Here is a 26,030-nt window from a genome sequence, read left to right on the forward strand (position 1 = left end):
AGAAGGGGCTAGAAGCGTCTTATATGGTGAGCTACCGAGTGGCCAGGACAGGCAAGACCCATACTATTGCGGAGGACTTAACTCTTCCTGCTGCCGCGGATATGGCTGGGGCAATGCTGGGGGGAAAGGACAAAAAAACTATACAGGCAATGCCTTCATCAAACAACACTGTTTCACGATGCATCAGTGACATGGCAGGAGATGTTTTGAAACACTTACTGCTTCGCATACAAGCCAGTGAATTATATGCGTTACAGCTGGATGAGTCAACAGACGTGGCGGGCCTGGCATAGCTTCTGGTATATGTCTGTTACGTTTATGAGGGGTCAATTAAGGAAGACATCCTCTTCTGCAAACCACTGGAAACCAGGACAATGGGAGAGGATATTTTTTAATTATTGGACAGCTTGTGACATCAAATGGACTTTGGTGTTCAAGATGTGTTGGTATCTGTACTGAATCATGCAAAAGCCATGACAGGGAAACATAGTGGAGCAGTAACACGCGTGCAAGCAGTTGCTCCCGACGCCATGTGGGTACACTGCAGCATCCATCGAGAGGCTCTTGCTGCCAAAGGAATGCCTGACATTTTGAAAGACGTTTTGGACACTACAGTGAAAATGGTTAACTTTGTTAAAGCAAGGCCCTTGAACTCTTGTGTATTTTCTGCACTATGCAATGATATGGGCAGCGACCATGTAACACTTTCACAACATACAGAAGTGTGCTGGTTATCAAGGGTAAAGTATTGACACGTTTTGAGAGACGAGCTTAAAGTTTTCTTTACTGACCATAATTTTCACTTGTCTGAACGCTTGCATAATGACGAGTTTCTCACACGACTGGCCTATCTGGGTGATGTTTTTTCTCGCCTGAATGATCTGAATCTAAGATTACAGCGAAGGTACTTTCCAGAAATGGATGACACTAACGATCTTCTTCATCTGAGGAAAAGGAAAGATCGGACCAAAATGCAGCGTGGTAAGTGTCCATGTTAATTTAATATAACTTTTGCATCTGAGCTCCTAGAGTGTGCGGCTCTCCTTTATTTTTAAGTTTTCTACTCCACTAGCCAGCACCTCACCTAAATAGGTGTGCGTTTCTTTTTATTCTAATTTAATATAACTGAACACGAAATACAAAAATAACAAAGTGAAACAACAAAAATCGAAACAGTCCTGAAAGGTGACACAACACAAAACAGGAAACAACTACCCACAAACACCAGGTGGGAAAAGGCTACCTAAGAATGGTTCTCAATCAGATACAACGATAGACAGCTGCCTCTGATTGGGAACCATACCAGGCCAAACAAATAGAAATGAAAACATAGGGGAAAAAACATAGAATGCCCACCCCAACTGACGCCCTGACCAAACCAAAATAGAGACATAAAAAAGGAACTAAGGTCAGGGCGTGACAGACACAAACAACTGGATTCGTTATCCCTTTCATGCCCTGCCCCCAGTCCACTTACCAATATCTGAACAAGAGAGCCTCATCGAAATTGCAACAAGCGGTTCTGTGAAAATTGAATTAAATCAGAAGCCACTGCCAGATTTCTGGATTGGGCTGCGCTCAGAGTATCCTGCCTTGGCAAATCGCGTGGTTAAGACACTGATGCCCTTTGCAACCACGTACCTATGTGAGAGTGGATTCTTAGCCCTCACTAGCATGAAGACTAAATACAGGCACAGACTGTGTGTGGAAAATGATTTAAGACTGAGACTCTCTCCAATACAACCCAACATTGCAGAGTTACGTGCATCCTTTCAAGCACACCCTTCTCATTAACCTGTGGTGAGTTATTCACAATTTTCGATGAACAAATAAGTTTTTATATGTAAGATGGCTAAATAAAGAGCAAAATTATAGATTATTATTAGATTATTATTTGTGCCCTGTTCCTATAAGAGCTCTTTGTCACTTCCCACGAGCCGGTTGTGACAAAAACTCACACTCATTCTTATGTTTAATAAATGCATCGTATAGTGTGTGGCAGGCTTACAATGATGGCAAAAAAACAACATTTGAGAGTGTGCTGACCTTGGTGCTAGAGGGGGTACACAGCTGGAGGTTGAATGTTTGAAGGGGTACGGGACTATAAAAGGTTTGGGAACCACCGCTTTAAGCAAACCAGACGACACAATTACATTTTTTATTTATGGATATCCAGGGGCACAATCCAACACTTAAACATAATTTACAAACAAAGCATTTGTGTTTAGTGAGTCCGCCAGATCAGAGTCAGTAGGGATGACCAGGGACGTTCTCTTGATAAGTGTGTGAATTTGACAATTTTCCTGTCCTGCTAAGCTTTTGAAATGTAAGAAGTACTTTTGGATGTCAGGGGAAATGTATGTAGTTAAAAGTAAATTATTTTCTTTAGAAAAGTGGGGGAGTAAAAGTAAAAGTAGTAAAAATATAAATAGTAAAGTAGAATACAGACACCCCAAAAAACTACTTAAGTAATACTTTAAAGTCTTTTTACTTAATTACTTTACACTGGTCCTGAGCGCTCTAGAGCAGGTTTTCATCAAGGATCTCTCTGTTCATCTTTCCCTCAATCCCGACTTATCTCCCAGTCCTTGTTATTGAAAAGCATCTTATTAGCATGATGCTGCCACCACCATGCTTCACCGTAGGGATGGTGCTATATATTCTCCAGATGTAACACTTGGCATTTAGGCCAAAGAGTTCAATCTTGGTTTCATCAGAACAGAGAGTCTTGGTTCTCATGGTCTGAGAGTCCTTTACGTGCCATTTGGCAAATTCCAACTGCGCTGTTATGTACCTTTTACTGAGGAGTGGCTTCCGTCTGGACACTTTACTATAAAAGCCTGATTGGTGGAGTGTTGCAGAGATGGTTGTCCTTCTGGAAGGTTCTCCCTTCTCCACAGAGGAACTCTGGATCTCTGTCAGAGTGACCATTGGGTTCTTGGTCACCTCCCTGACCATGGCCCTTCTCCCCCGATTACTCAGTTTGGCTGTGCGGCCAGCTGACAGGTGTGTGCCTTTCCAAATCATGTCCAATCAATTGAATTTACCACAGCTAGACTCCAATCAAGTTCTAGAAACATCTCAAGGAGGATCAAGGAAAACATGATGCACCTGACCACAATTTCGGGTCTCATAGCAAAGGGTCTGAATACTTATGTAAATAAGGTATTTCTGTTTTAGTTTTTTTTATACATTTGCATTTTTATACATTTTCTAAAAAACAGTTTTTGCCTTGTCATTATGGAGTATTGTGTGTAGATTGATGAGGATTTTTTTTTATTTAATCCATTTTAGAATAAGGCTGTAATGTAAGAAAATGTGGAAAAAGGAAGGGGTCTGAATACTTCCTGAATGCACTATTGTGTTTTATTTGTAAACATATACAGGGCTCTCTTGTAAAATATTTTTTTATCTCAATGTGAATCCGTTTAAATAAAGGTTTATACAAAATAAATAATACCCATTAAACCTAGCGGTCAAACAGGGAAATGGTTCCAATCGTTTTTCCACAATTAATTTTTCCGGTAGGGGATTTTAGAATCGCTTAAAATAAGGGCTGTGTTTTGTGTAAGTTTATCCAGGTGTGATGTTTTGGTAACCATGTAAATCTCTCTAGGACAAGGTGACCCAAAAATGAAATGCTAATTAGCTGCTATTGTGCCTATCATAAAGAACTACAAATGCCATGATGGTATGGACGAAGCTGCCAAATCGAGGCAAAGGTAAGAATCTCTGGATTAACTATCTAATAGATAGATAAATGTAGTAATGAATAAATGGGAAAATGTCTTTAAATGGACAATTTTGTGAACTGTCTTGTGCAAGTTTTAAATTAACACAACACCTTTTAGCAAAGGTCTCAGCTATAGATGACACGCAGGAGCTTGCAGGGATTTGTAGTTTTGCTTGATGTCTACTTTGATGCTGATTAGCATTCTCGAATCTGAGAGTAAATAGATCTGAATATATTGATAAAAGTCACCTTGTCTGAGAGAGATTTACATGGTTATCAAAATGTTATGCCAGGGTAAGCCTACATGACGCACAGCCCTTATTTTAGTGTTTCTAAAATCCCCCCTGGGAAAAATGAACTGTGGAAAAACGATTGGAACCATTTCCCTGTTTGGCCACTAGGTTTTATGGGTATTATGACACCTCCACTATGTGACTCTATGCCAAGAGCTCTGAACCTCTTGAGGAGCCTGAGGTCATTACATTATCCCTTTCCTAAAGCATGTCTTATGCTTCCCAGCTGAAACATTTCACGCATATATTTTGACAACATTTCGTGACGTTTTTGTTTTTGGTCTTAGTCCCCCCAAAAATGTGGCTGTTTGTGCACAAGTCGAAGTCCAGTAGTCAAGGTCTAGGCCCCTTCGTTGGTGATTGATCAACAGTAATACTCCTAGTTAAAGTGGAAACATTAAGTCATTAAGTGTTTGTTGTCATCCAACAATAGATTACTAATTTTCATGAAAAAAATGTCACTCTCCGAAATACTGCACCAAACATCTTAGCTAGATGTAAAATTGCAAGACTAACCTCTGCAAAAACCTCAACATTAATGACAGACCTCTTTATTTATCTTAAATTAAATCAGACACTATTGAGATAGTGTTTTTGAATATGTTGTTGCTACGGTGGCTCAAGAGGGACAAACAACAGTAATATTGCAGCTTTTTTCTTGTTTTTCAAGCGAAGGTCTTTCGGGAGTATGCATTGCCTAGCCGAGTTCTGCCAGGAGCAAACCGAACCTATCTATGCGCACACTATAAGGGGATAGCGTTTCTTCATTTTTCTCTATACCAAGCCTCTCACTTGTACACAGCTCTCCGATGACCTCTCCGATGACAAGACAGTCAAGCCAACACATGAACCATTACGCCAATAGGTCGGACATTTTGGCTTAACGGTTAAGGTGTTGGCTGGACAGTCACTGGGTTCGAGTCCAGGTCCTGCCTACTCCTCGAGTTCGCCACAACATGGTTTCATTGTCTCAACTGCCCCTAATTTACTACAACTTCCGAGTGCTTAGGAGAGGGTCAGCTTGAGCAAAGTGAGGTGTAGAATCACTGATCTACAAATAGGATTCCTTGACAAATTATAGGCTTTGTCCAATTAAGATTCGTAGAGTGACGCCTCCCCTGGCTTTTTAGCCGATCCGCCTACCGATCCCACACAATCATGATGGGGCACACTCTTTTCACGCCACTTCGATACAAAGTGATATTCGTAGCAGGTTAGGGAAGCATTTTCACTAACCCTTTCCCTAACTTTAACCTCAGTCTCCTAACCTGCTGCATACGTTTCCCTAACCTGCTACATCGAAGTGGCGTGATAAGAGTGTTTCCTCTGAGTGTATAGCGCCCTGCGCGCCTGCCATGTGACCTGTCAGTACTAATTGCTATCAGCATTTGTTCCACTGTGGCAACTGCGGCCAGACCGAACACCGGCAAGCGTGTGAGAGAGGGAGTCAAATAGAAAGATAGGGAGACAGAGTAAGTTACCCAGCCCAGAAAAAAATATTAAATTATCAGAGTCTAAATAGATAAGGATATTGGAGGACAAAAACGATTTGAATTTGGGGGAATACAAAGACTTAAGACGCAATGATGACCCAAATAGAGACGACAGTGCATTATAATAACGGATTCGGGGATGAGGAGGACTACATGATACAGGAGGATGAGTGGGACAGGGACATGTTGCTGGACCCTGCCTGGGAAAAACAGCAAAGAAAGGTAAGTCAAGAGAAGATGACCTGCAGATAACCAATTTAACAAATTAACGTTACGCAGTACAGTAGGACTACTTTACGCACGGGATTGGGAGTTCATATGAGAGCAAATTAACATTTGTTTGCATTTCCATTGTTTTATTAATTTAATATTGAGTTATTCACGTTGAGCGCAGGCTCAAAACTCTGTCTCTTGTTCCTGGTATTTGGTTCAGCCGGAGCCGGGGGTCTGTCTTGGCTCCAGTTGACGGGAATATTGACGGACGGATGCGGTGGGTACCAGCTAACAATAGCTCAATGAGCGGCTCTTAAGACTGTTGCCATTCCACTGATACGCGAGGAATGAGAACTGTCAACAGATGCTTCTAACACATGATGACGTCCTTGGGATTAGAATGAATGCTATATCTAATTTTAACTTCGAGACCAAAAGGCATTATAGTAGGTTAATCCAGTATCCTTAGTGTGGAACTATTTTGTTTATAGAAACCACAAAATACTGTTCCAAGCATCTGAATATTAGGCCCCCAACTCAGTATCCATCAACTGGTCTCAAACAAAAGGTTATTATGTCTTCCTTCGAAATGCTCATCGCAGCGGGAAGAAGGGGTGCTGAGGGTGCTGCAGCACCCCTGATAAATCACAATTTGTAACCTTTATTTAACTAGGCAAGTCAGTTAAGAACGAATTCGTATTTAAAATGACGGCCTACACCGGCCAAACCCAGACGATGCTGGGCCAATTATGCGCCGCCCTGTGGGACTCCCAATCACGAGTGGTGCAGTGCTCTAAGGCACTGCATATCAGTGCAAGAGGCGTCATATATGTGATATATATATATATACACACCTGCTCATTCAAGGGTTTTTCTTTATTTTGACTATTTTCTACATTGTAGAATAATAGTGAAGACATCAAAACTATGAAATAACACGTAGTAACCAAAAAAGTGTTAAACAAATCAAAATATATTTGAGATTTGAGATTCTTCAAAGTAGCCACCCTTTGCCTTGATGACAGCTTTGCACACTCTTGGCATTCTCTCAACCAGCTTCACCTGGAATGCTTTTCCAAAAGTTGAAGGCGTTCCCACATATACTGAGCACTTGTTGGCTGCTTTTCCTTCACTCTGCGGTCCAACTCATCCCAAAACATCTCAATTGGGTTGAGGTCGGGTGACTGTGGATGCCAGGTCATCTAATGCAGCACTCCATCACTCTCCTTCTTGCTCAAACAGCCCTTACACAGCCTGGAGGTGTGTTGGGTCATTATCCTGTTGAAAAACAAATGATAGTCCACTAAGCGGACACCAGATGTGATGGCGTATCGCTGCAGAATGCTGTGGTAGCCATAATAGTTAAGTGTGCCTTGAATTCTAAATAAATGACCAACAGTGTCACCAGCAAACTCCCTGCACACCATCACACCTCCTCCTCCATGCTTCACGATGGGACCCACACATGCGGAGATCATCCGTTCACCTACACTGCGTCTCACAAAGATAGGGCGGTTGGAACCAAAAATCTCAAATTTGGACTCATCAGACCAAAGAACAGATTTCCACCGGTCTAATGTCCATTGCTCATGTTTCTTGGCCCAGGCAAGTCTCTTCTTATTATTGGTGGACTTTAGTAGGGGTTTCTTTGCAGCATTTTCGACCATGAAGGCCTGATTCACGCAGTCTCCTCTGAACAGTTGATGTTGAGACGTGTCTTTTACTTGACCTCTGTAAAGCATTTATTTGGGCTGCAATTTCTGAGGCTGGTAACTGTAATGAACTTATCCTCTGCAGCAGAGGTAACTCTGGGTCTTCTTTTCCTGTGGCGATCCTCATGAGAGCCAGTTTCATCATAGTGATGGTTAGTTTTTGTGACTGTACTTGAAAACTTTAAAAGGTCTTGACATTTTCCGTATTGACTGACATTCATGTCTTAAATTAATGATGGACTGTCATTTTTCTTTGCAAATTTGAGCTGTTCTTGCAATAATATGGATTTGGTCTTTTACCAATTAGAGCTATCTTCTGTGTACCACCCCTACCTTGTCACCTCACAACTGATTGGCTCAAACACATTAAGAAGGAAAGACATCCCACAAATAAACTTTTAACAAGACGGATCCCAGGTGACTACCTCATGAAGCTGGTTGAGAGAATGCCAAGAGTGTGCAAAGTTGTCATCAAGCCAATATACTTTTTTGGTTACTACATGATTCCATATGTGTTATTTAATAGTTTTGATGTCGTCACTATTATTCTACAACGCAGAAAATAGTAAAAATAATTAAAAACCCTGGATAGAGTAGGTGTGTCCAAAATTTGACTTGTAATGTATATACAAAAATAATAATATTTGTGCACTAGGCCTTTATTACTACTGTATGAGTGGGTTGAAAAATACTCACCATTTCACCATTTCCCCAAACTTTATTGCTATGGAAGAGGTTGAACTGTTCCTCAAATATCTTGGTTTAATGAGGCAAAACAAATATTTATTTTAGGTGCGTGCTAAAGAAGACCTACAGTTGAAGTCGGAAGTTTACATACACTTAGGTTGGAGTCATTAAAACTCGTTTTTCAACCACTCAACAAATTTCTTGTCAACAAACTGTAGTTTTGGCAAGTCGTTTAGGACATCTACTTTGTGCATGATACAAGTAATCTTTACAACAATTGTTTACAGACAGATTATTTCACTTATAACTCACTGTATCACAATTCCAGTGGGTCAGAAGTTTACATACACTAAGTTGACTGTGCCTTTAAACAGCTTGGAAAATTCTAGAAAATTATGTCATGGTTTTAGAAGCTTCTGATAGGCTAATTGACATAATTTGAGTCAATTGGAGGTGTACCTGTGGATGTATTTCAAGGCCTACCTTCAAACTCAGTGCCTCTTTGCTTAACATCATGGGAAAATCAAACGAAATCAGCCAAGAACTCAGAAAAAAATGTGTAGACCTCCACAAGTCTGGTTCATCCTTGGGAACAATTTCCAAACTCCTGAAGGTACCACGTTCATCTGTACAAACAATAGTACGCAAGTATAAACACCATGGGACTACGCAGCCGTCATACCGCTCAGGAAGGAGACACGTTCTCTCTCCTAGAGATGAACGTACTTTGGTGTGAAAAGTGAAAATCAATCCCAGAACAACAGCAAAGGCCCTTGTGAAGATGCTGGAGGAAACAGGCACAAAAGTATCTATATCCACAGTTAAACGAGACCTATATCGACATAACCTGAAATGCCGCTCAGCAAGGAAGAAGCCACTGCTCCAAAACCGGCATAAAAAAGCAAGACTACGGTTTGCAACGGCACATGGGGACAAAGATTGTACTTTTTGGAGAAATGTCCTCTGGTCTGATGAAACAAAAATAGAACTGTTTAGCCATAATGACCAGCGTTATGTTTGGAGGAAAAAGCGGGAGGCTTGCAAGCCGAAGAACACCATCCCAACCGTGAAGCACGGGGGTGGAGGCATCATGTTGTGGGGGTGCTTTGTTGCAGGAGGGACTGGTCCACTTCACAAAATAGATGGCATCATGAGACAGGAAAATTATGTGGATATATTGAAGCAACATCTCAAGACATCAGTCGGGAAGTTAAAGCTTGGTCACAAATGGGTCTTCCAAATGGACAATGACCCCAAGCATACTTCTAAAGTTGTGGCAAAATGGCTTAAGGACAACAAAGTCAAGGTATTGGAGTGGCCAGCACAAAGCCCTGACCTCATACCTATAGAACATTTGTGGGCAGAACTGAAAAAGTGTGTGCGAGCAAGGAGGCGTACAAACCTGACTCATTTACACCAGCTCTGTCAGGAGGAATGGGCTAAAATTCTTATTGTGGGAAGGCTACCCAAAACGTTTGACTCAAGTTAAACATTTTAAAGGCAATGCTACCAAATACTAATTGAGTGTATTTAAACTTCTGACCCACTGGGAATGTGATGAAAGAAATAAAAGCTGAAATAAATCCTTCTCTCTACTATTATTCTGACATTTCACATTCTTAAAATAAAGTGGTGATCCTAACTGACCTAAGACAGGGAGTTTTTACTAGGATTAAATGTCAGAAATTGTGAAAAACTGAGTTTAAATGTATTTGGCTAAGGTATATGTAAACTCCCGACTTCAACTGTATGTGCCTACTGAGGTATAGTTGGATACCAACTGTATGTGCCTACTGCCTGGTATAGTTGGATAGCAATTTTGACCACGTGGGATTTGTTTCAGTTCTCAGTATCTTCTCTGGCGTCTTAAGTGGGACTCTATATTAGCTTTCCCTAATAATTTCCCTTAACTTTAATCCTATTACCCAGTAAGAGCCACAGGGGAAGACAGGGCTGCCCTTGAATAAGACCTGCTGACACCCTGAACTGTTCTTACCTTTATCCTAACATGCCCATTAGGCTACAATGTTGTAGCACATGCTAGGTGTTCCACCTGACACAACCAGGTATGCCACCCACTGATTTGGCCTGGTGTCGTGAAAATAACCTTGGCACATAAGACATTCTTGGAATCAAGACTGAAAACAATGAAGAAACAGCCTCAGGTGTTTGAACAAGTTTGAAATGATCTAGTAAAATCAAATTTTTCTTTTATATAAAAATAAATGTAGGTTTCTTAGACACCTTACAAAACATTATTGAACTTAGATTCTTTACCTCCGGAACACACCCCATAAAGTCACAAAGGCTCAGCTACTTCAATGACGGGTGGTCCTCATTGGACATGATTCATAAATATATTTAGCTCTGATCGTCAGGGCTGATGGAGGGGGGAAAAGGGGTGGGGGGGTCGACAACTCTGGCGGGATCGGGTCTGGAGGGCCAGCCATGTTCTAAAGAGGAGGCAGCCGTTCAATGTCACATACACTTTGGTCTCTTTTGTTATGTGGAATGCAGCCTTTGTTTCAAAGCCTCTAATATTCCTAATTAGGACAGTCATTCCCCCGGGCAGCCTCTCCAGATGGGTGACATTAACCCACAGCCTCTGGGGGACCAGGCTATGTGCTATAAGAACTTAAGGGCCAGAGGATCACTCTCCCAGTCATGCTGTGTGAACTGGAATGGCTTGAAAACACAGCATGTCAATAAAGCCTACAAACATTCCCTGTGTTTACACACAGTACCGTCAACACTGTAGATGGAAGCTGGAGGCAGATTTAGAAATCACATTCCTGGTTGTTGTAAGGAGTCTAATTGAGGCTGATCCACTGAGGCCATTTGAGAAGAGATGTTCAAAGTATCCAATTCAATTTACTTTAGATCACTCCCAGTTTGTGACACATCCAAGAAATTACATATTTAGGTGTTTCAATTTAGTCCCATAGCCCTCCACCCGTTTTAGCCTCTGCCCTTTCGGTATTCACATACCTGGAAGGGCTGGATAGATTGGGAAAGCAATATGGCAATAGCTCCACTTAGCATTTTTTATTTACCCAACAGTAGTTAACATTTTAGTAAAAGTGTGTCTCTTTTCTTTGCAAAGAGAAACAAGTGAGAGAAGAATGCACTGTTTGCATGTGGTATTTTCATCTCATCTTGATATTCAGTGAAAATGTTTTCTCCCTGTCTCTTATCACTAGGACCACGAGAGCATGCTAAATTGAACACCTTATATCCTCTGGAAAGTGAGCTGGGGTCTGCTCAGGGCTTTCAACTGTACAGTGTAGATTGCCTTTGCGTTCTGGTTGCTGTTGTGAGATAACTTAATATAAACATAGCAGGAGAGAGTGCTCATGTTGAAGTTTTGCATAATAATACAGTACAAAGCATGAACACATAATTCAAGTCAAATTCCTGTGTATGTGGGAGCACAAATTTTTGTATCCTTTACAATAGGCGCTAGGTTGGTTGGAGGGAAGGTGTTATTTTAAACCAAGGGGTTTGCTGACCATCAACAAATAGGTTAATCTCAATATGTGGCACTTGCCATAGGTACCAGAGTCATCACAATTTATGACCTCCGGCTAAGTCCTGCTAAGCTGTTCTCTTGTATGTTTACAACCAGGCTATATACTAGAGCTGGGCGATATGGACAAAAATTCATATTGTGATGAAAGAAATTGGGGAGGTAGCTACTTTCATAACGTTGGTTGGCAAACACTTTCAAATGGGAAGCGTATATGATCCTTCCAATTGGAAAAGGTCATGTCAAATTCACTTTTCAAGTTTTAAAACGTTGTGGAACATTCTACTTTAGATGAATAAAACCATTAATGGAAAACTCACTCAAGGTTCACTGATGAGCTCACAGGAAGTCTCTATCATCATTGCTCAACCCCATCCTAATTTGAAATCACTGCATCAAAGTTATGTGAAGATTAAATTGTACTATTTGTATTTTACTCACCAAAATAAAATGTCCTTTGTAGACCTTCACAGCTTGGTGTAACTCCCACCTGAGGAAAGCAGGAACACAGATTGAGAACATTGAGGACGACTTTAGGAATGGCCTCAAACTCATGCTTCTCTTGGAAGTTATTTCAGGTAATGTTTGTTGAATATATAGTTGAATACATTGATTGGTAGTCATTACACTTAGAGTTAAATGCTCTTTGTTTCTCCCAGGTGAGAGGTTACCCAAGCCTGACAGAGGGAAGATGCGTTTTCACAAGATTGCCAACGTCAACAAAGCCTTAGATTTCATCACCAGCAAAGGAGTGAAACTTGTCTCTATTGGAGCTGAAGGTGATGTTTTATTCAGGCAGTACTTCATGTTCAGGCAGCTCAGTATCTTTTGATTTATTTGATTGATCCATTCATTATTTTATATTTTAGTCATTTAGCAGACACTTTTATCCAGAGTAATTTACAGGAGCAATTAGGGTTAAGTGCCTTGCTCAAGGAGACAACGATAGATTTTTCACCTAGTTGGCTCATGGATTCGAACCAGCGACCTTTCAGTCACTGGCCAATCACTTTTAATCGCTAGCCTACCTGCCACCCCATTATCTTTTTGCAGTTCCCACTCTAATTATGTGATGGATCTGATGGTAATTGGATGTTTTCCCCTCAGAAATTGTGGATGGTAACATTAAGATGACACTTGGAATGATATGGACCATCATCCTCCGCTTTGCCATCCAGGACATCTCTGTAGAAGGTAAGATACAACAATTCAAACAAAATAGGATACTTAAAAATATGCCTTTATTACCATTGTATAATAGATTATGTCCTGCATATGGATTCACAGTGTTTTTATACTGTAGCTACCTTCTTGGCCAGGTCTCCCTTGAAAAGAGATGATCTGTATTGACTTCCTGGTTTAATTAAATAGAGATCTCACTGGGGAATAGCGCTGTTGAAGAACTATTTATCTCTCCTCTCAGAAACCTCTGCAAAGGAAGGCCTTCTCTTGTGGTGCCAGAGAAAGACTGCCCCCTACAGGAACGTCAATGTCCAGAACTTCCATGTTAGGTGGGAACACTTTATAGGCTTTGACTAATATGTCTTTTTTCTATTTTATTATATTCTGTACTAATGTGTTAGTACTAAGTGATAAGACAGGCAAAGCTTGCAAACACTGTAGCTCTCTAGGACCAGCACTGGTAAACTCTGCTTTACTCAGTTATCATACCACTCTGACTTCTGACCTCTGACCTGGTTATCTCTGCTGCCTCCTGGTGAAGCTGGAAGGACGGACTGGCCTTCTGTGCCCTGATTCACAGACACAGGCCTGACCTCATCGACTACGCTAAGCTCAACAAGGTCTCTTGTGTGTCCCAAACACTAACCATGATGGTGTCAAGTGCCTCCCACATACTAACAGAGAAGGAAGGGTTCCCTATGTCCAGAGTAATAACTCCAGTCTTTTCACACAGCGTGGATTAACAGAAAGTTATTGACTTTAGAGAAGCAGATATTAGAGTGCTTTGTTATGTTTAACTCACCCAATTTCTCCTTACTGATGTCTGCATTCACTGTCTTAATGACATGCTCACCTGGCCCACCATTGTATAAAGCTGGAAGGACGGTTTAGCCTTCTGTGCCCTGATACACAAACACAGGCCAGATCTAATCAACTATCACAATCTGAAGGTATCGTATGTGTAAATAAAAAGTAGACGATGTTGTGTGTAGAATTGCGTGTGCACTGTGTAGTTATATGCTGTTCTAGGCTCATCCTTTGGTAGACTGGGTCACTGTAGTGCGTTCATTAGAGTTCAAGAGTATATTGGTGTATCGGTGTTCAGGTGTTGTGTATAGACACATTTTGTCAAATAAAATGTGTAAGTGTAAAGAGTAGGCCACAGTGTGGAATATACATGTTTCTCCTTACACCTTGTAAGCTGTGGTCTTTTTAATAGTGACTGACATTTAAATCTCCATCCTGAACTGACTTAGTCCTGACTGGGAATAGACAGAGAAATGTGAGTCACATCCCAGGAGAGCCCAGGGTTTACCTCAGCTGTGGCTGGCAGATACCTGTGCCTGGTAATGCTCTTTATAGGGCAATCAATCTATTCATGGTTGTTTGGAAATAGACAGATCTGTGGAACCCAAATCTTTTGGAAAGCCAGAGGCTTTGGGTTTCAGTAGAGGTGTCCCCCCTCTCTCGTACATATGCACACACACACGCGCGCACGCACACACCTATATCAGAATCACCTTTATATGCCCCTCTGCCCCCCCAACATTCCCACGCGTGCATTGAGCCTAGACAGACCCTGTCAGCTGTCATGTCTGGCTCCAGGTGAGCGGGCTCAGTAAGCCCTGAGTGTTAGCTTGCTGAAATGTCTCCGGGTGGGGAACAGGCTCATGGGTATCTGCCCGCCCTGGATCTCTGCAGCTGCCACTGTCCTGTAACAGGCCTTTTCCCCTCGGCCGGCATTAGTGGAACAGACTTAGGACAATAGCAGCAGCATGAGCCCTCTCCTCCCACTAAACACACTGACTCACCCTACCCCATTAGTGAGGAGGCACTTACTGACTGTCTGTCACCTGTTTGGTTAATTCCATCACTGGATACACGACAGTTTGTAAACTGGTTTCAAATACTGTACACATGCACATGTTTTCTCATATAAAAAGTAAATGAGAAGATGACTTTGTTTATTAGTTTAATTGGAAAGTATGTTTCTATAATATTTATACTTTTCTAGGATGATCCTATGGGGAACCTGAACCTGGCATTTGAAATAGCAGAGAAGCACCTGGATATTCCCAAGATGCTGGACGCAGAAGGTAATGTCTTCTAAGGAAACAACGTTTTGAAAATCGCCATTAGCTATAGGCATGTCATTCTGCTCATTATGAAAACATAAAGCATCTTATCTGGTACTGTAATGGTGGGAGTCAGACTGTGGGTTTTGTTACAGGATTGCCTGGAAGAGATTGCCAGGAAGATTGTCTGTACTTGTATGCACATTGTAATGATGAAGTCCTATGTGCCTGGTCTCCCCACACAGATTTTATAAGCGCAGCCAGGCCAGACGACAGGACTGTTATGACCTATATGTCCAGTTTGTATCACACATTTGCTATGGTACAGAAGGTGAGGGGACATTGATGCTGTGTAGTCCTAGTGTCAACGTGACCTGGTCCTTGTTTAGATCTCTTTGCCATAGACCACCCCACCTTCCCTCCAGGATAGCCCTGCGCTACGATGTTCAGGTTTGGAGTCGATCTGTGATCCTTTTCCTCTGTCTGTGTTCTTGTGTTTCCTGTCTCCACCTTCCCTATCTTCCTCCTTTTGTACTTGTTGTCTGTCACCCTCTTCTGTCCCTCCCTCCCTCTGTAGACATCATCAACACCCCCAAGCCTGATGAGAGAGCTATCATGACCTATGTGTCCTGCTTCTATCATGCATTTGCTGGAGCCGAGCAGGTATACAGCTTGCACCATGAACAGTTTGAATTGCGTTTGTGAATGCAATGTGTTGTGGGTACAATACCTCCAAAACCAATTGATGATGATTACCATATGTCAATCACTCCTCTCTAGCCTACGAGTTGTTTGAGGTCATAATTCTATTAAGTTGGCAAATTGTGAGTTTCACTTTGAAATTAATGTTTTTGGAACGATGCACACAGATTGCGTTAAAAGTATGACTTAAATGGTGTGCGTGTTGGGGGTGGGGGGGTGTACTGTATGAGGAATTGTATTGCATGAGGAATTGCATTAGATATGAGACAAGAACCACCTCACCTCTCTTTCTCACCTCACCTCTCTTTCCCCCTCCCCTCACTTCTCTTTCCCCCTCCCCTAACCTCTCTTTCCCCCCTCCCCTCAACTCTCTTTCCCCCCCTTCCCTCCCCTCACTTCTCCTACCCCCCTCCCTTCACCACTCTTTCCCCACTCCCCTCAACTCTCTTTCCCCCCATCCCTCACCACTCTTTCCCCCCTCCCCTCACCACTCTTCCCCCTTCCCTCACTTCTCCTTCCCCCCTCCCCTCACCACTCTTTTCCCCCTCCCCTCACCACTCTTTCCCCCCTCCCCTCAACTCTTTCCCCCCTCCCCTCAACTCTTTCCCCCCTTCCCTCACTTCTCCTTCCCCCCCTCCCCTCACTTCTCCTTCCCCCCTCACCTCACTTCTCCTTCTCCCCTCCCCTTCCATCCCCTCACCTCTCTTTCCTCCCTCACCACTCTTTCCCCCCTCCCCTCACCTCTCTTTCCTCCCTCCCCTTGGTAGGCTGAGACGGCGGCTAACAGGATCTGTAAAGTGCTGGGTGTGAACCAGGAGAACGAGAAACTGATGGAGGAATACGAGAGGCTGGCCAGCGAGGTAAAGCAACACAGAAGCATACATTTGGACATATGCTTTCATATTGGTAAACTTTCTTAGGAGAGCTACTTCTACCCCAATCTGAATACTCAAAAAGTCCATTGTCTTACACAAACTTGTAGGAATAGAATTTCCCAGTATTTAAATAAAATTCAATGTCGAATTCCTACTTAACTGAATTGAGAGGAATGACAACAAATGAACCGCAAATGAAGCTCCAACCCATCATCACCCACTGTGTTCCGTAGCTACTGGAGTGGGTCTGCCGGACCACCCCATGGTTGGAGAACAGGACTGCAGAGAAGATCATGGTTGAGATGCAGAGAAAGCTGGAAGATTTCAGAGACTACCGCCGCATGCACAAGCCCCCCAAGGTGCAGGAGAAGTGCCAGCTGGAGATCAGCTTTAACACCCTGCAGACCAAGCTGCGCATCAGCAACCGTCCCGCTTTCATGCCCTCGGAGGGAAAGATGGTGTCTGTAAGTGTAAACACCCAGCATTCAATGATACATCATATCAAACTGATGAAACAGTCATCAGTCAAATCACAGTAGTTGTAGATGGTATTTTGGATGATCTATATCCAAAGCTAAGGTAAACACCAAGGCACTTTTGCCAAAACGCTGATAGAGTTAAAAGCCTTTTTAATAGCATATCTACTGAGCGTGGTGCTTTGCTGGTTTTGACCCATGTCTTTGTGTCTCGATGTGGCTGTAGGACATAGCCAGTGCATGGCAGGGGCTGGAGGGGGCAGAGAAAGGCTACGAGGAGTGGCTTCTGACAGAGATCCGAAAGCTCGAGAGACTGGACCACCTGGCTGAAAAGTTCCGCCAGAAAGCCAGCACCCATGAGACCTGGGCTAATGGTATGTCTGGGATATGATTGTCTGTCTGTCTGTGGAGGGTTTACTTATGTTTCTGGTTTGTCTAGAGTTTGAAGTTTGAATGTAATTGATTAGCTCCAAATCCTTAGAGATATGTCAATGGGAAAATGTCAGTAAATCTTCAACATTTGTTTTGGCTAATGTCTCAGTTTCTCTCGCTGTCTGTGTGTATGACCCAGGTAAAGAGCTGATTCTATCTCAGAAGGACTACGAGACGGCCACCCTGACAGAGGTGCGGGCGTTGCTACGGAAACACGAGTCGTTTGAGAGTGACCTGGCTGCTCATCAGGACAGGGTGGAGCAGATCGCTGCCATCGCACAGGAGCTCAAGTATGGATCCTTCCTTTAATCTTCAGGCTAGGCGTCCCGCTAGCGGGACAACTTCCGGTGAACCTGGAGGGCGCGCAATTCAAATAAATAATCATAAAAATGATGGATGTTAAACATTTAGGTACATACAAGTGTCTTATATCGGTTGAAAGCTTAAATTATTGTTAGTTTAACTGCACTGTCCGATTTACAGTAGGATTTACAGCGAAAGCATGCCATGCGATTGTTTGAGGATGGCGCCCCGCATCAAAATATTTTTCCACCGGCACAGGTTTCATAAATTCACAAATAGCGATTAAATATTCACTTACTTTTTGAACATCATCCTCTCATTTGTCATCCAAAGGGTCCCAGCTATAACATGTAGTCATTTTGTTAGATAAAACCCTTCTTTATATCCCAAAAAGTCAGTTTAGTTGGCGCCATCGATTTGAGGAATCCACTCGTTCAACATGCCAAGATAGGAATCGGAAATCTACCCCTAACCTTTGTTTCAACAAGTCAAAATACATTTCTATTTAATCCTCAGATACCCTAAAATGTAATCAAACTATAATATTTCATACGGAAAGTAATATGTTCAATAGGAAACCAATATTAGCAGGTGCGTGTTCTCTTCATGGCGCGCTCACACACGGATTTCCAAGACTGTGTCCCTGTAGTTAAACTCAGTATTCTTACTCGTTTTGGAAGAAACAAGCCTGAAGCCTTGAACATTGAGTGCTGACACCTAGTGGAAGCCATAGGAATTGCATACTGGGAGCTAGATTTAATTATTTCCCTATACGTTCCATTGTAAGAGCATGGGCTCTCAAAAAAAAGATTTCTGGTTGGTTTTTCTTTGGATTTTCTCCCACCATATCTATGGTGTTATAGTCGTCTACATTATTTTAACATTTCTACAAACTTCAACGTGTCTTCTTTCCAATGGTGCCAATTATATGCATATCCTGGCTTCAGGGCCTGAGCAACAGGCAGTTTACTTTGGGCACGTCAGTCAGGCGGAAATTGAGAAAAAAGGACGCTCTAACCCTCCTAACCATCATCCCAACCAAGTCCTATTCCTAAAATCATGGCTTTGACAAGGACTACGACTGGAATTCTTCTTAAATAATACCAAACAGTCTGAAGTTGCTCTTCATTGACCTGTATGCTTCCTGTGGTGTTGTGCAGTGAGCTGGACTATTATGATGTGGCTGCTGTCAACCAGAGGTGCCAGAGAATCTGTGACCTGTGGGATCAACTTGGTACACTGACCCAGAAGAGGAGAGAGGCTCTGGAGGTGAGTGAAGGGGCTTGAAGTTTGGGACATGACATGTTATTTTCCCAGCTAAGGTAAACTGTCTAAGCTGCTGTGCCAAGTGAAAAGTAAGCCAGCACAGTACAGCTTGGTAGTGTGGGAATAAGAACCAGTTCCATCAATCCAGAAGAGAGCTGAAGAGGTAAGGCCATGAATGACGTTACCTTGGGGTGGGGTGGATTGTTCACAGGACAACTTAACCCATAATAATTCTAAATCTCATGTATATTATATTGAGATAGCTACGGGTGAGATATGAATACACAGCTGATTGAGGAGGGTGGGGTAATGTGTCCACTTAGTCTACTGATGGCACATTTGCAGTGCCTTCAGAAAGTATTCACACCCCTTGACTTTTCCCACATGAAGTTGTGTTACAGCCTGAATTTAAATGATATTATATTGAGATTTATGGTCACTGGCCTAAACACACAATAACCCATAATGTCAAAGTGGAATTGTGTTTTTAGAACTGCTTACAAATAAATAAAACATGACAAGCTGTAATGTCTTGAGTCAATAAGTATTAAACCACTTTGTTGTGGCAGTCCTAAATAAGTTCAGGAGTAAATCATTTTCTTATCAAGTCACATAATAAGTTGCATGAACTCGGTTTGTGTGCAATAATAGTGTTTAACAGGATTTTTGAATAACTACCTCATCTCTGTACCCCACACATTCAATTATCTGTAAGGTCCCTCAGTTGAGCAGTGAATTTCAAACACAGATTAAACCACAAAGACTAGGCCGGTTTTCCAATGCCTTGCAAAGAAGGGAACCTATTGGTAGATGGTTAAAAATGTAAATAGCAGATATTGAATATCCCTTTGATCATGGTGAAGTTATTAATTACACTTGGAATGGTGTATCAATGCTCCCAGTCATTGCAAAGATACAGCCTTCCTTCCTAACTCAGTTGCCATAAGGCCAATGGTGACTGTAAAACAGTTACAGAGTTTAATGGCTAAGGATGAATCAACAATATTGTAGTAACACAATACTAACCTAATTGACAGAGGGAAAAGAAGGAAACCAGTACAGAATAAAAACATTCCAAAACATGCATCCTGTTTACAACAAGGCACTAAAGTAATACTGCAAAAGTTCTGTCAAAGCAATTCACTTTTTGTTCTGAATAGAAAGTGTTATATGTTTGTGGCAAATCCAATCCAATACATTCATAAGTACCACTCGTTAAGGACTGGGTAGTATTTTAGGATAAAAAAGAAATGGAATAGAGATGAGCACAGGCAAAATCCTAGAGGAAAACCTGGTTCAGTCTGCTTTCCACCAGACACTGGGAGATGAATTCACCTTTCAGCAGGACAATAACCTAAAACACAAGGCCGAATCTACACTGGAGTTGCTTACCAAGAAGACAGTGAATGTTCCTGAGCGGCTGAGTTACAGTTTTGACTTAAATCTACTTGAAAATCTGTGGCAAGACAGGAAAATGGTTGTCTAACAATGATCGACAACACATTTGACAGAGCTTGAAGAATTTTATAAAATAATGGACAAATGTTGCAAAAGCTAGGTGTGGATGGTTCTTAGAGACTTATGTAAATTAGGTATTTCTGTATTGCATTTTCAATAAAACATGTTTTCACTTTGTCATTATGGGGAATTGTGTGTAGATGGGTGAATTCAGGCTGTAACACAACAAAATGTGGAATAAATCAAGGGGTATGAATAATTTCTGAAGGCACTGTATGTAGATATGGTTACCGGTCCAGCATCTGGCTGGCAGGATGCCCACAGTCCTTTTCCTCTGATCCACACTGGGCACTCATGACCTACAAATGTGTCAAGAAAAACAGCCAGGCCTGGGATTAGGGTGACTGACATGGGCTGCTGTCTGCCCCCTCTCCCTGCCCAAAGGAAGGGGTCTAATATGGATTAGACCCCTTCCTTTGGGCAGGGAGACCACCTTGCCAATTCAGCGGTCAATTGGGTCATGTCAATGTGATGCATCCTGGGATTAGCAGTCCAAACAGGCAATGTTGATGAATTGTCAATGAGATTAATGACGTTTAATGAAGTGTTTTTTCTCTCTCCTATTTTCCAGAGGACAGAGAAGTTGCTGGAAACCATTGATCAGTTGTTCCTGGAGTTTGCCAAGAGATCAGCACCCTTCAACAACTGGATGGAAGGGGCCATGGAGGATCTGCAGGACATGTTTATTGTACACACTATCGATGAGGTTCAGGTACATCATTTTTATTGATTTAACTAGGCAAGTCAGTTAAGAACAAATTCTTATTTTCAATGACGGTCTAGGAACAGTGGGTTAACAGGCTTGTTCTGTGGCAGAACAACATATTTTGACCTTGTCAGCTCGGGGATTCGATCTTGCAACCTTTCGGTTACTAGTCCAACGCTCTAACCACTAGGCTACCTGCCACCCTATAATGCTCGCTATAAGTATTTTAATCATTCTATGGTTGTTACAACTGTTACGTCATTTTGACACAGTGCCCATTACTTGCCATGTTCTTGTAAGTACAAGCCAACATGGCAACTTCTCCTCTCCTCCTTCCCTGCAGAGCCTGATCTCTTCCCATGAGCAGTTCAAGGCCACCCTCCCAGAGGCAGACGGAGAGAGACAGGCCATCCTGGGGATCCACATGGAGGTGCAGAAGATCTCCCAGAGCTACGGCATCAAGGCCAACCTCATCAACCCCTACAGCACCATCACCACCGAGGAACTCCTCGCCAAGTGGGACAGGGTAGGACCTCTAAATTCACATACGTACACTTGAGACACGGATGCATATACTCAGTGACTTTCTATGTCAGGTTGATGTATGTGTTGTCGTCCTGTTGCTGACCAGGTGAAGAAGCTGGTTCCCCAGAGAGAAGGCTCCCTCCAGGAAGAGCTAGCCCGGCAGCATGCTAGCGAGAGGCTGAGACGGCAGTTTGCTGTCCAGGCTAACCTCATCGGACCATGGATACAGACAAGGATGGAGGTCAGAGAGTCAGCCATCTGTTTATTGTCTAGTTCAGGGGTCTCTAACACTGTTCCTGGAGAGCTACTCTCTGGTTGTAACCTACAGGATGGTAGCTCTTCAGGAACAGGGTTGGAGAGCCCTGGTCTAGGGGTATCTTTGAAACTGGAACAAAAACCTGAATTGCTCATATGTGTGGTTCTGACAGGAGATTGGCCGCTGCTCCCTGGAGGTGGGTGGTACCCTGGAGGACCAGATGACCCAGCTGAAGCAGTTTGAGCACGTCATCGTCACCTACAAGCCCAACATCGACAAGCTGGAGGGAGACCACCAGCTCATCCAGGAGTCTCTGGTGTTTGACAACAAGCACACCAACTACACTATGGAGGTACTGCAGAGCACCACAGAGAGACGGTCTCTGCATGCAGTCTATTAAGATTAGATGTGGTCATGGGGATAATGATGATGGATGTCTTTGAGATTTCATTGGCAGCTGGTTAATCTGCCTGTCTGTGTCTATATCTGTCTTGTCATCATGGTAACAGCACATCCGTGTGGGCTGGGAGCTCCTCCTCACCACCAACGCCCGCACCATCAACGAGATCGAGACCCAGATCCTGACCCGTGATGCCAAGGGCATCAGCCAGGAACAGATGCACGAGTTCCGCTCTTCCTTCAACCACTTTGATCGGGTACAGTGCTCCTTCCGCTTCCTGTACTCCCGGTTCTCTGATTCATATATTAACATTTAACCTGAATGGCATAATGTATATGTCTATAAAAAAAAACAAAGTATTTTGATACATGTTATAGACACTTGCATGTGTGTGAGAGAGAGACACTTCTGAGTGTGACTAACACCCCCTCTAACACCTGGCCCCAGGAGAACACAGGCAAACTGCATTGTGAGGAGTTCAAGGCCTGTCTGATCAGCCTGGGTCATGTGGGCAATGACCATCAGGTACTCAACCCTACTGACCTCTAACCTTTCATGATCCCTGACTGACCTCTCGCTGATGACTTGGGCTTCTTCCCTCCCTTCTAGAGTAGACCACACCTGCTGCTACCTCTCATATTTTTTTAGTTGTATCGATATTTTGACAGTCGGGCTCTACAGCATGACAATGTTGGTGGCAGCAGCTTTGGCCTATTATGACAGTTCATTTAGAATTGACTACTAAAGTATTTATTGTCTCTCTCTCCATGTCTTCTAATGTTACTGTCTTTGTCATGGTGTCCATCTGTCTGGTTGTGTCTATGTGTCAATTTCTCTGTGTTAGCTTTGGCCTTCTCCCATTCCTGATCTCTACTGCTCTGCCATCCACCTTCTCTTGGTCTCCCTTCTCCTCCCTGTCCCATCCCTTCTCCTCCCTGTGCTGTGACCCACTCCCAACCTCCACCCTACGACCCTTGACCTCTGACTACAGAAGAAACACGGGGCGATGGACACTGATGACTTTAGAGCCTGTCTGATCTCCATGGGTTATGATTTGGTAGGAGTCTCAATATGCTTATGCAGAATTACAGTATGGAAACAATGCATAATAATACCAAGAGCTATTGATAATATACTGTATGTGTAATGACGCAATGACGAATAAAGATATGTGTTCTTTTCTCTGATTTCTCTCTCCCTGATCTCTGTCTCTCTTTGACTGTCAGGGTGAAGTGGAATTTGCCCGCATCATGATGCTGGTAGATCCCAGTGCCACTGGCATGGTGTCTTTCCAATCCTTTATCGATTTTATGACCAGAGAAACCACTGACACAGACACAGCCGACCAGGTCGTGGCATCCTTCAGGATCCTGGCAGCCGATAAGGTATGTGTGTGCGAGAGAAAGAGAAAGTGAATGGGAGTGTGGAAATTGAGTGGACCATGTCAATCACACAGAAGGGGTGAATTCAGTATAACAGTAAACAGGCATATTATTCTGTCAGATTAGGAAAATTTGGTAGAGCGGACTTCTCTAAATGAGCCCGTTCTCTCCCCCCTACCCCTTCTCCTCCCCCCTCCACAGCCCTACATCCTGGTTGATGAGCTGAGGAGGGAGCTCCCCCCTGACCAGGCAGAGTACTGCATCTTGAGGATGGCCCCCTACAGTGGTCCAGGGGGACCCGTGGGAGCTCTAGACTACACTGCCTTCTCCACTGCCCTCTACGGAGAGAGTGACCTCTAACTCTGCAAGATGACCCCCAAGATTGACCTTTTGACTCCAGCCAAAACTTCTGGATGAAATCCCCTTTAATCTACTGTAAAAGCAAGGATTATGATTATTTAAATGTTGGGATATCTGTTTGCTGATTTGAGAAAATAGATCTGGACTATTTTAGCAAAAGCTTGATTGAAATGACAGTAAAGTATGCCATTTAAGTATCATAATAGGTTCTATGATAGCACACTGATAACAGTGTAAGGTTATCAAGTGTGCCTCTCATACTCCATTCTAAAAAGTAATGACACGCATGTTGTTTATGTCAACAAAATGTACTTGTGATATAATCATAGCACATGGTGCCTGCTCTATGCTAACTTTTCTCGCAAGTTACCCAATATAAATGAAGAAGAGTTTGGCTAAAGGCTATGAGTGATTGATTGAACAATACGTTACACAGTTCACACAAAATATATACATCTCAAACCCAAAGCTAAGAGCCTCTTCACACACTTACTAGACATTTTTCGTAAACATGTCGGCTACACGTTACTCAAATGTAAACCTCTGGAGGTAGTGCACAACACTCTCTCAACAGCTGCCCCCCTTGAAGCAGTGTAAACAGAATTGTCTTGTTAATTGAGCCAACACACCTACAGTATAAATGGTAATAGTAGAGCAATGTTTTTCAAACAGTTGAAATGTATAGACATTTTCCTAATATTTGAGACTGAATATTGCAGTAACAGCCAGTTACATTCTGAAACTGTTGCAATAGCTGTCGGCTGCACTGAGCCAGGTAAAACTATGGAAGCCCATCCTCACCACCAAAAACATGTCAAATGATGGCTATGTTTTTTGTTTTTTTTGTAACATTGTGTGTTGATTTCAGAGGTGGCTCCACAGGTCCCAGAGTGGTGGGAGAAAATTGTTTTCCTAAGGCCCGTTTTTCATGATCTGGCAGTAGGCTAACCTAACCAACTCTGTACCCTAGTTGTAGCATTTGACATAGTAATAAATCAGCTGTACAAAAAAAAGGTTTTATATGGGCTATGATGGCATCAGATCATTTTTCTAATCAAGTCATATGTGTTTTTTAAAAGCCCCTGGAAAACTCCTGGCCCTAGAGAGGATGGAAACATTAAAACCCTTTACACAGACAAAGAAAGAACAACTGCGATTGGACAAAAACGACAAAAAATGAACAGATCTGAGCTCGCTGTATGCAGGATTGCATCATTTAGGCCTTTGCATCTGTAATTAAAAAGATACTCATACTGAATGTCATCACTATTGTGTTGATTCATTAATTCCAGTCAATACTTGTTTAAAAAAAAAAAGGCATAGGTAGCCTAGCCACCCGAAGTGTGAATATAAACCAAATATGATCACATTCACATTTTCCCAAAATGTGGGATATTTTGGGCTATATATACATGTCTTATGCTATAAAATCATGATGTTAAGTTTTCCCTGGCCAGGCCCAGATAGGATCAGAGCACAAAGGCTGTTTCTCTAGGCTACCTGCAGCTGTCGTTATCTGTAGGCTACAGTTGAACAGACGAAAGCACAGACTAACTGTGCTTGTTGGCAAATCACGATTCATACAATTAAATACAATTGGTGGCGTTTATGGGCTTCCATATAAAACAGCTCATCACGGTAAATGATCTTATACCCACGTTTTCAGTCGCAATTATTTGCTTCTAACATGTAATGATTTGCATGATTTTTTATCAAAATTAAGCCTGGTTTGTTGTAATACTGTAAGGTAGTCCTTCTGTACTTTTATATTCGTGTGAGAAGGTTAATCGTTTGTTTTTGATAGGCTAACGTTACACTACTTGATGAAGACATGCCATTATAGCAACGCCGTGATTTTGTCTTGAAGCTCAAATGTAATGAGTGTAGCCTACAGACGAGAAAATAAATGCCTTTA

At 42.5% G+C, this 26,030-nt stretch overlaps 1 protein-coding gene across 2 annotated transcripts; it reads left to right on the forward strand.

Annotated features, from left to right (window-relative positions):
- The first annotated feature begins 5,405 nt into the window (after positions 1–5,405).
- On the forward strand, positions 5,406–25,381 carry LOC129836412 (alpha-actinin-2). Of its 2 annotated transcripts, XM_055902531.1 has the most exons (22): positions 5,406–5,741; positions 12,121–12,235; positions 12,317–12,436; positions 12,765–12,851; positions 13,081–13,168; positions 13,381–13,459; positions 14,854–14,935; positions 15,492–15,577; positions 16,384–16,476; positions 16,725–16,955; positions 17,194–17,341; positions 17,539–17,689; positions 18,863–18,971; positions 21,058–21,198; positions 21,536–21,718; positions 21,824–21,958; positions 22,146–22,325; positions 22,483–22,629; positions 22,770–22,898; positions 23,365–23,430; positions 23,600–23,758; positions 23,957–25,381. In XM_055902531.1, exons 1-22 carry the CDS (start codon positions 5,610–5,612, stop codon positions 24,113–24,115), a joined length of 2,820 nt encoding a protein of 939 aa, XP_055758506.1. In that variant the 5' UTR covers positions 5,406–5,609; the 3' UTR covers positions 24,116–25,381. The 2 variants fall into 2 exon arrangements, with proteins under 2 accessions (XP_055758506.1, XP_055758505.1); XM_055902530.1 differs by lacking the exon at positions 22,770–22,898.
- Positions 25,382–26,030: the final 649 nt, after the last annotated feature.

This window comes from Salvelinus fontinalis, chromosome 37 (assembly GCF_029448725.1).
Source record: "Salvelinus fontinalis isolate EN_2023a chromosome 37, ASM2944872v1, whole genome shotgun sequence".
Taxonomy (NCBI): Eukaryota; Metazoa; Chordata; class Actinopteri; order Salmoniformes; family Salmonidae; genus Salvelinus; species Salvelinus fontinalis.

Coding starts and splice junctions, on each gene's coding strand:
- LOC129836412 (XM_055902531.1), top strand. CDS start 5,610: ATGATGACCCAAATAGAGACGACAGTGCATTATAATAACGGATTCGGG. Junction 18,972..21,057: donor AGAGGAGAGAGGCTCTGGAG/GTGAGTGAAGGG, acceptor CCTATTTTCCAG/AGGACAGAGAAGTTGCTGGA. Junction 22,326..22,482: donor ACACCAACTACACTATGGAG/GTACTGCAGAGC, acceptor TCATGGTAACAG/CACATCCGTGTGGGCTGGGA.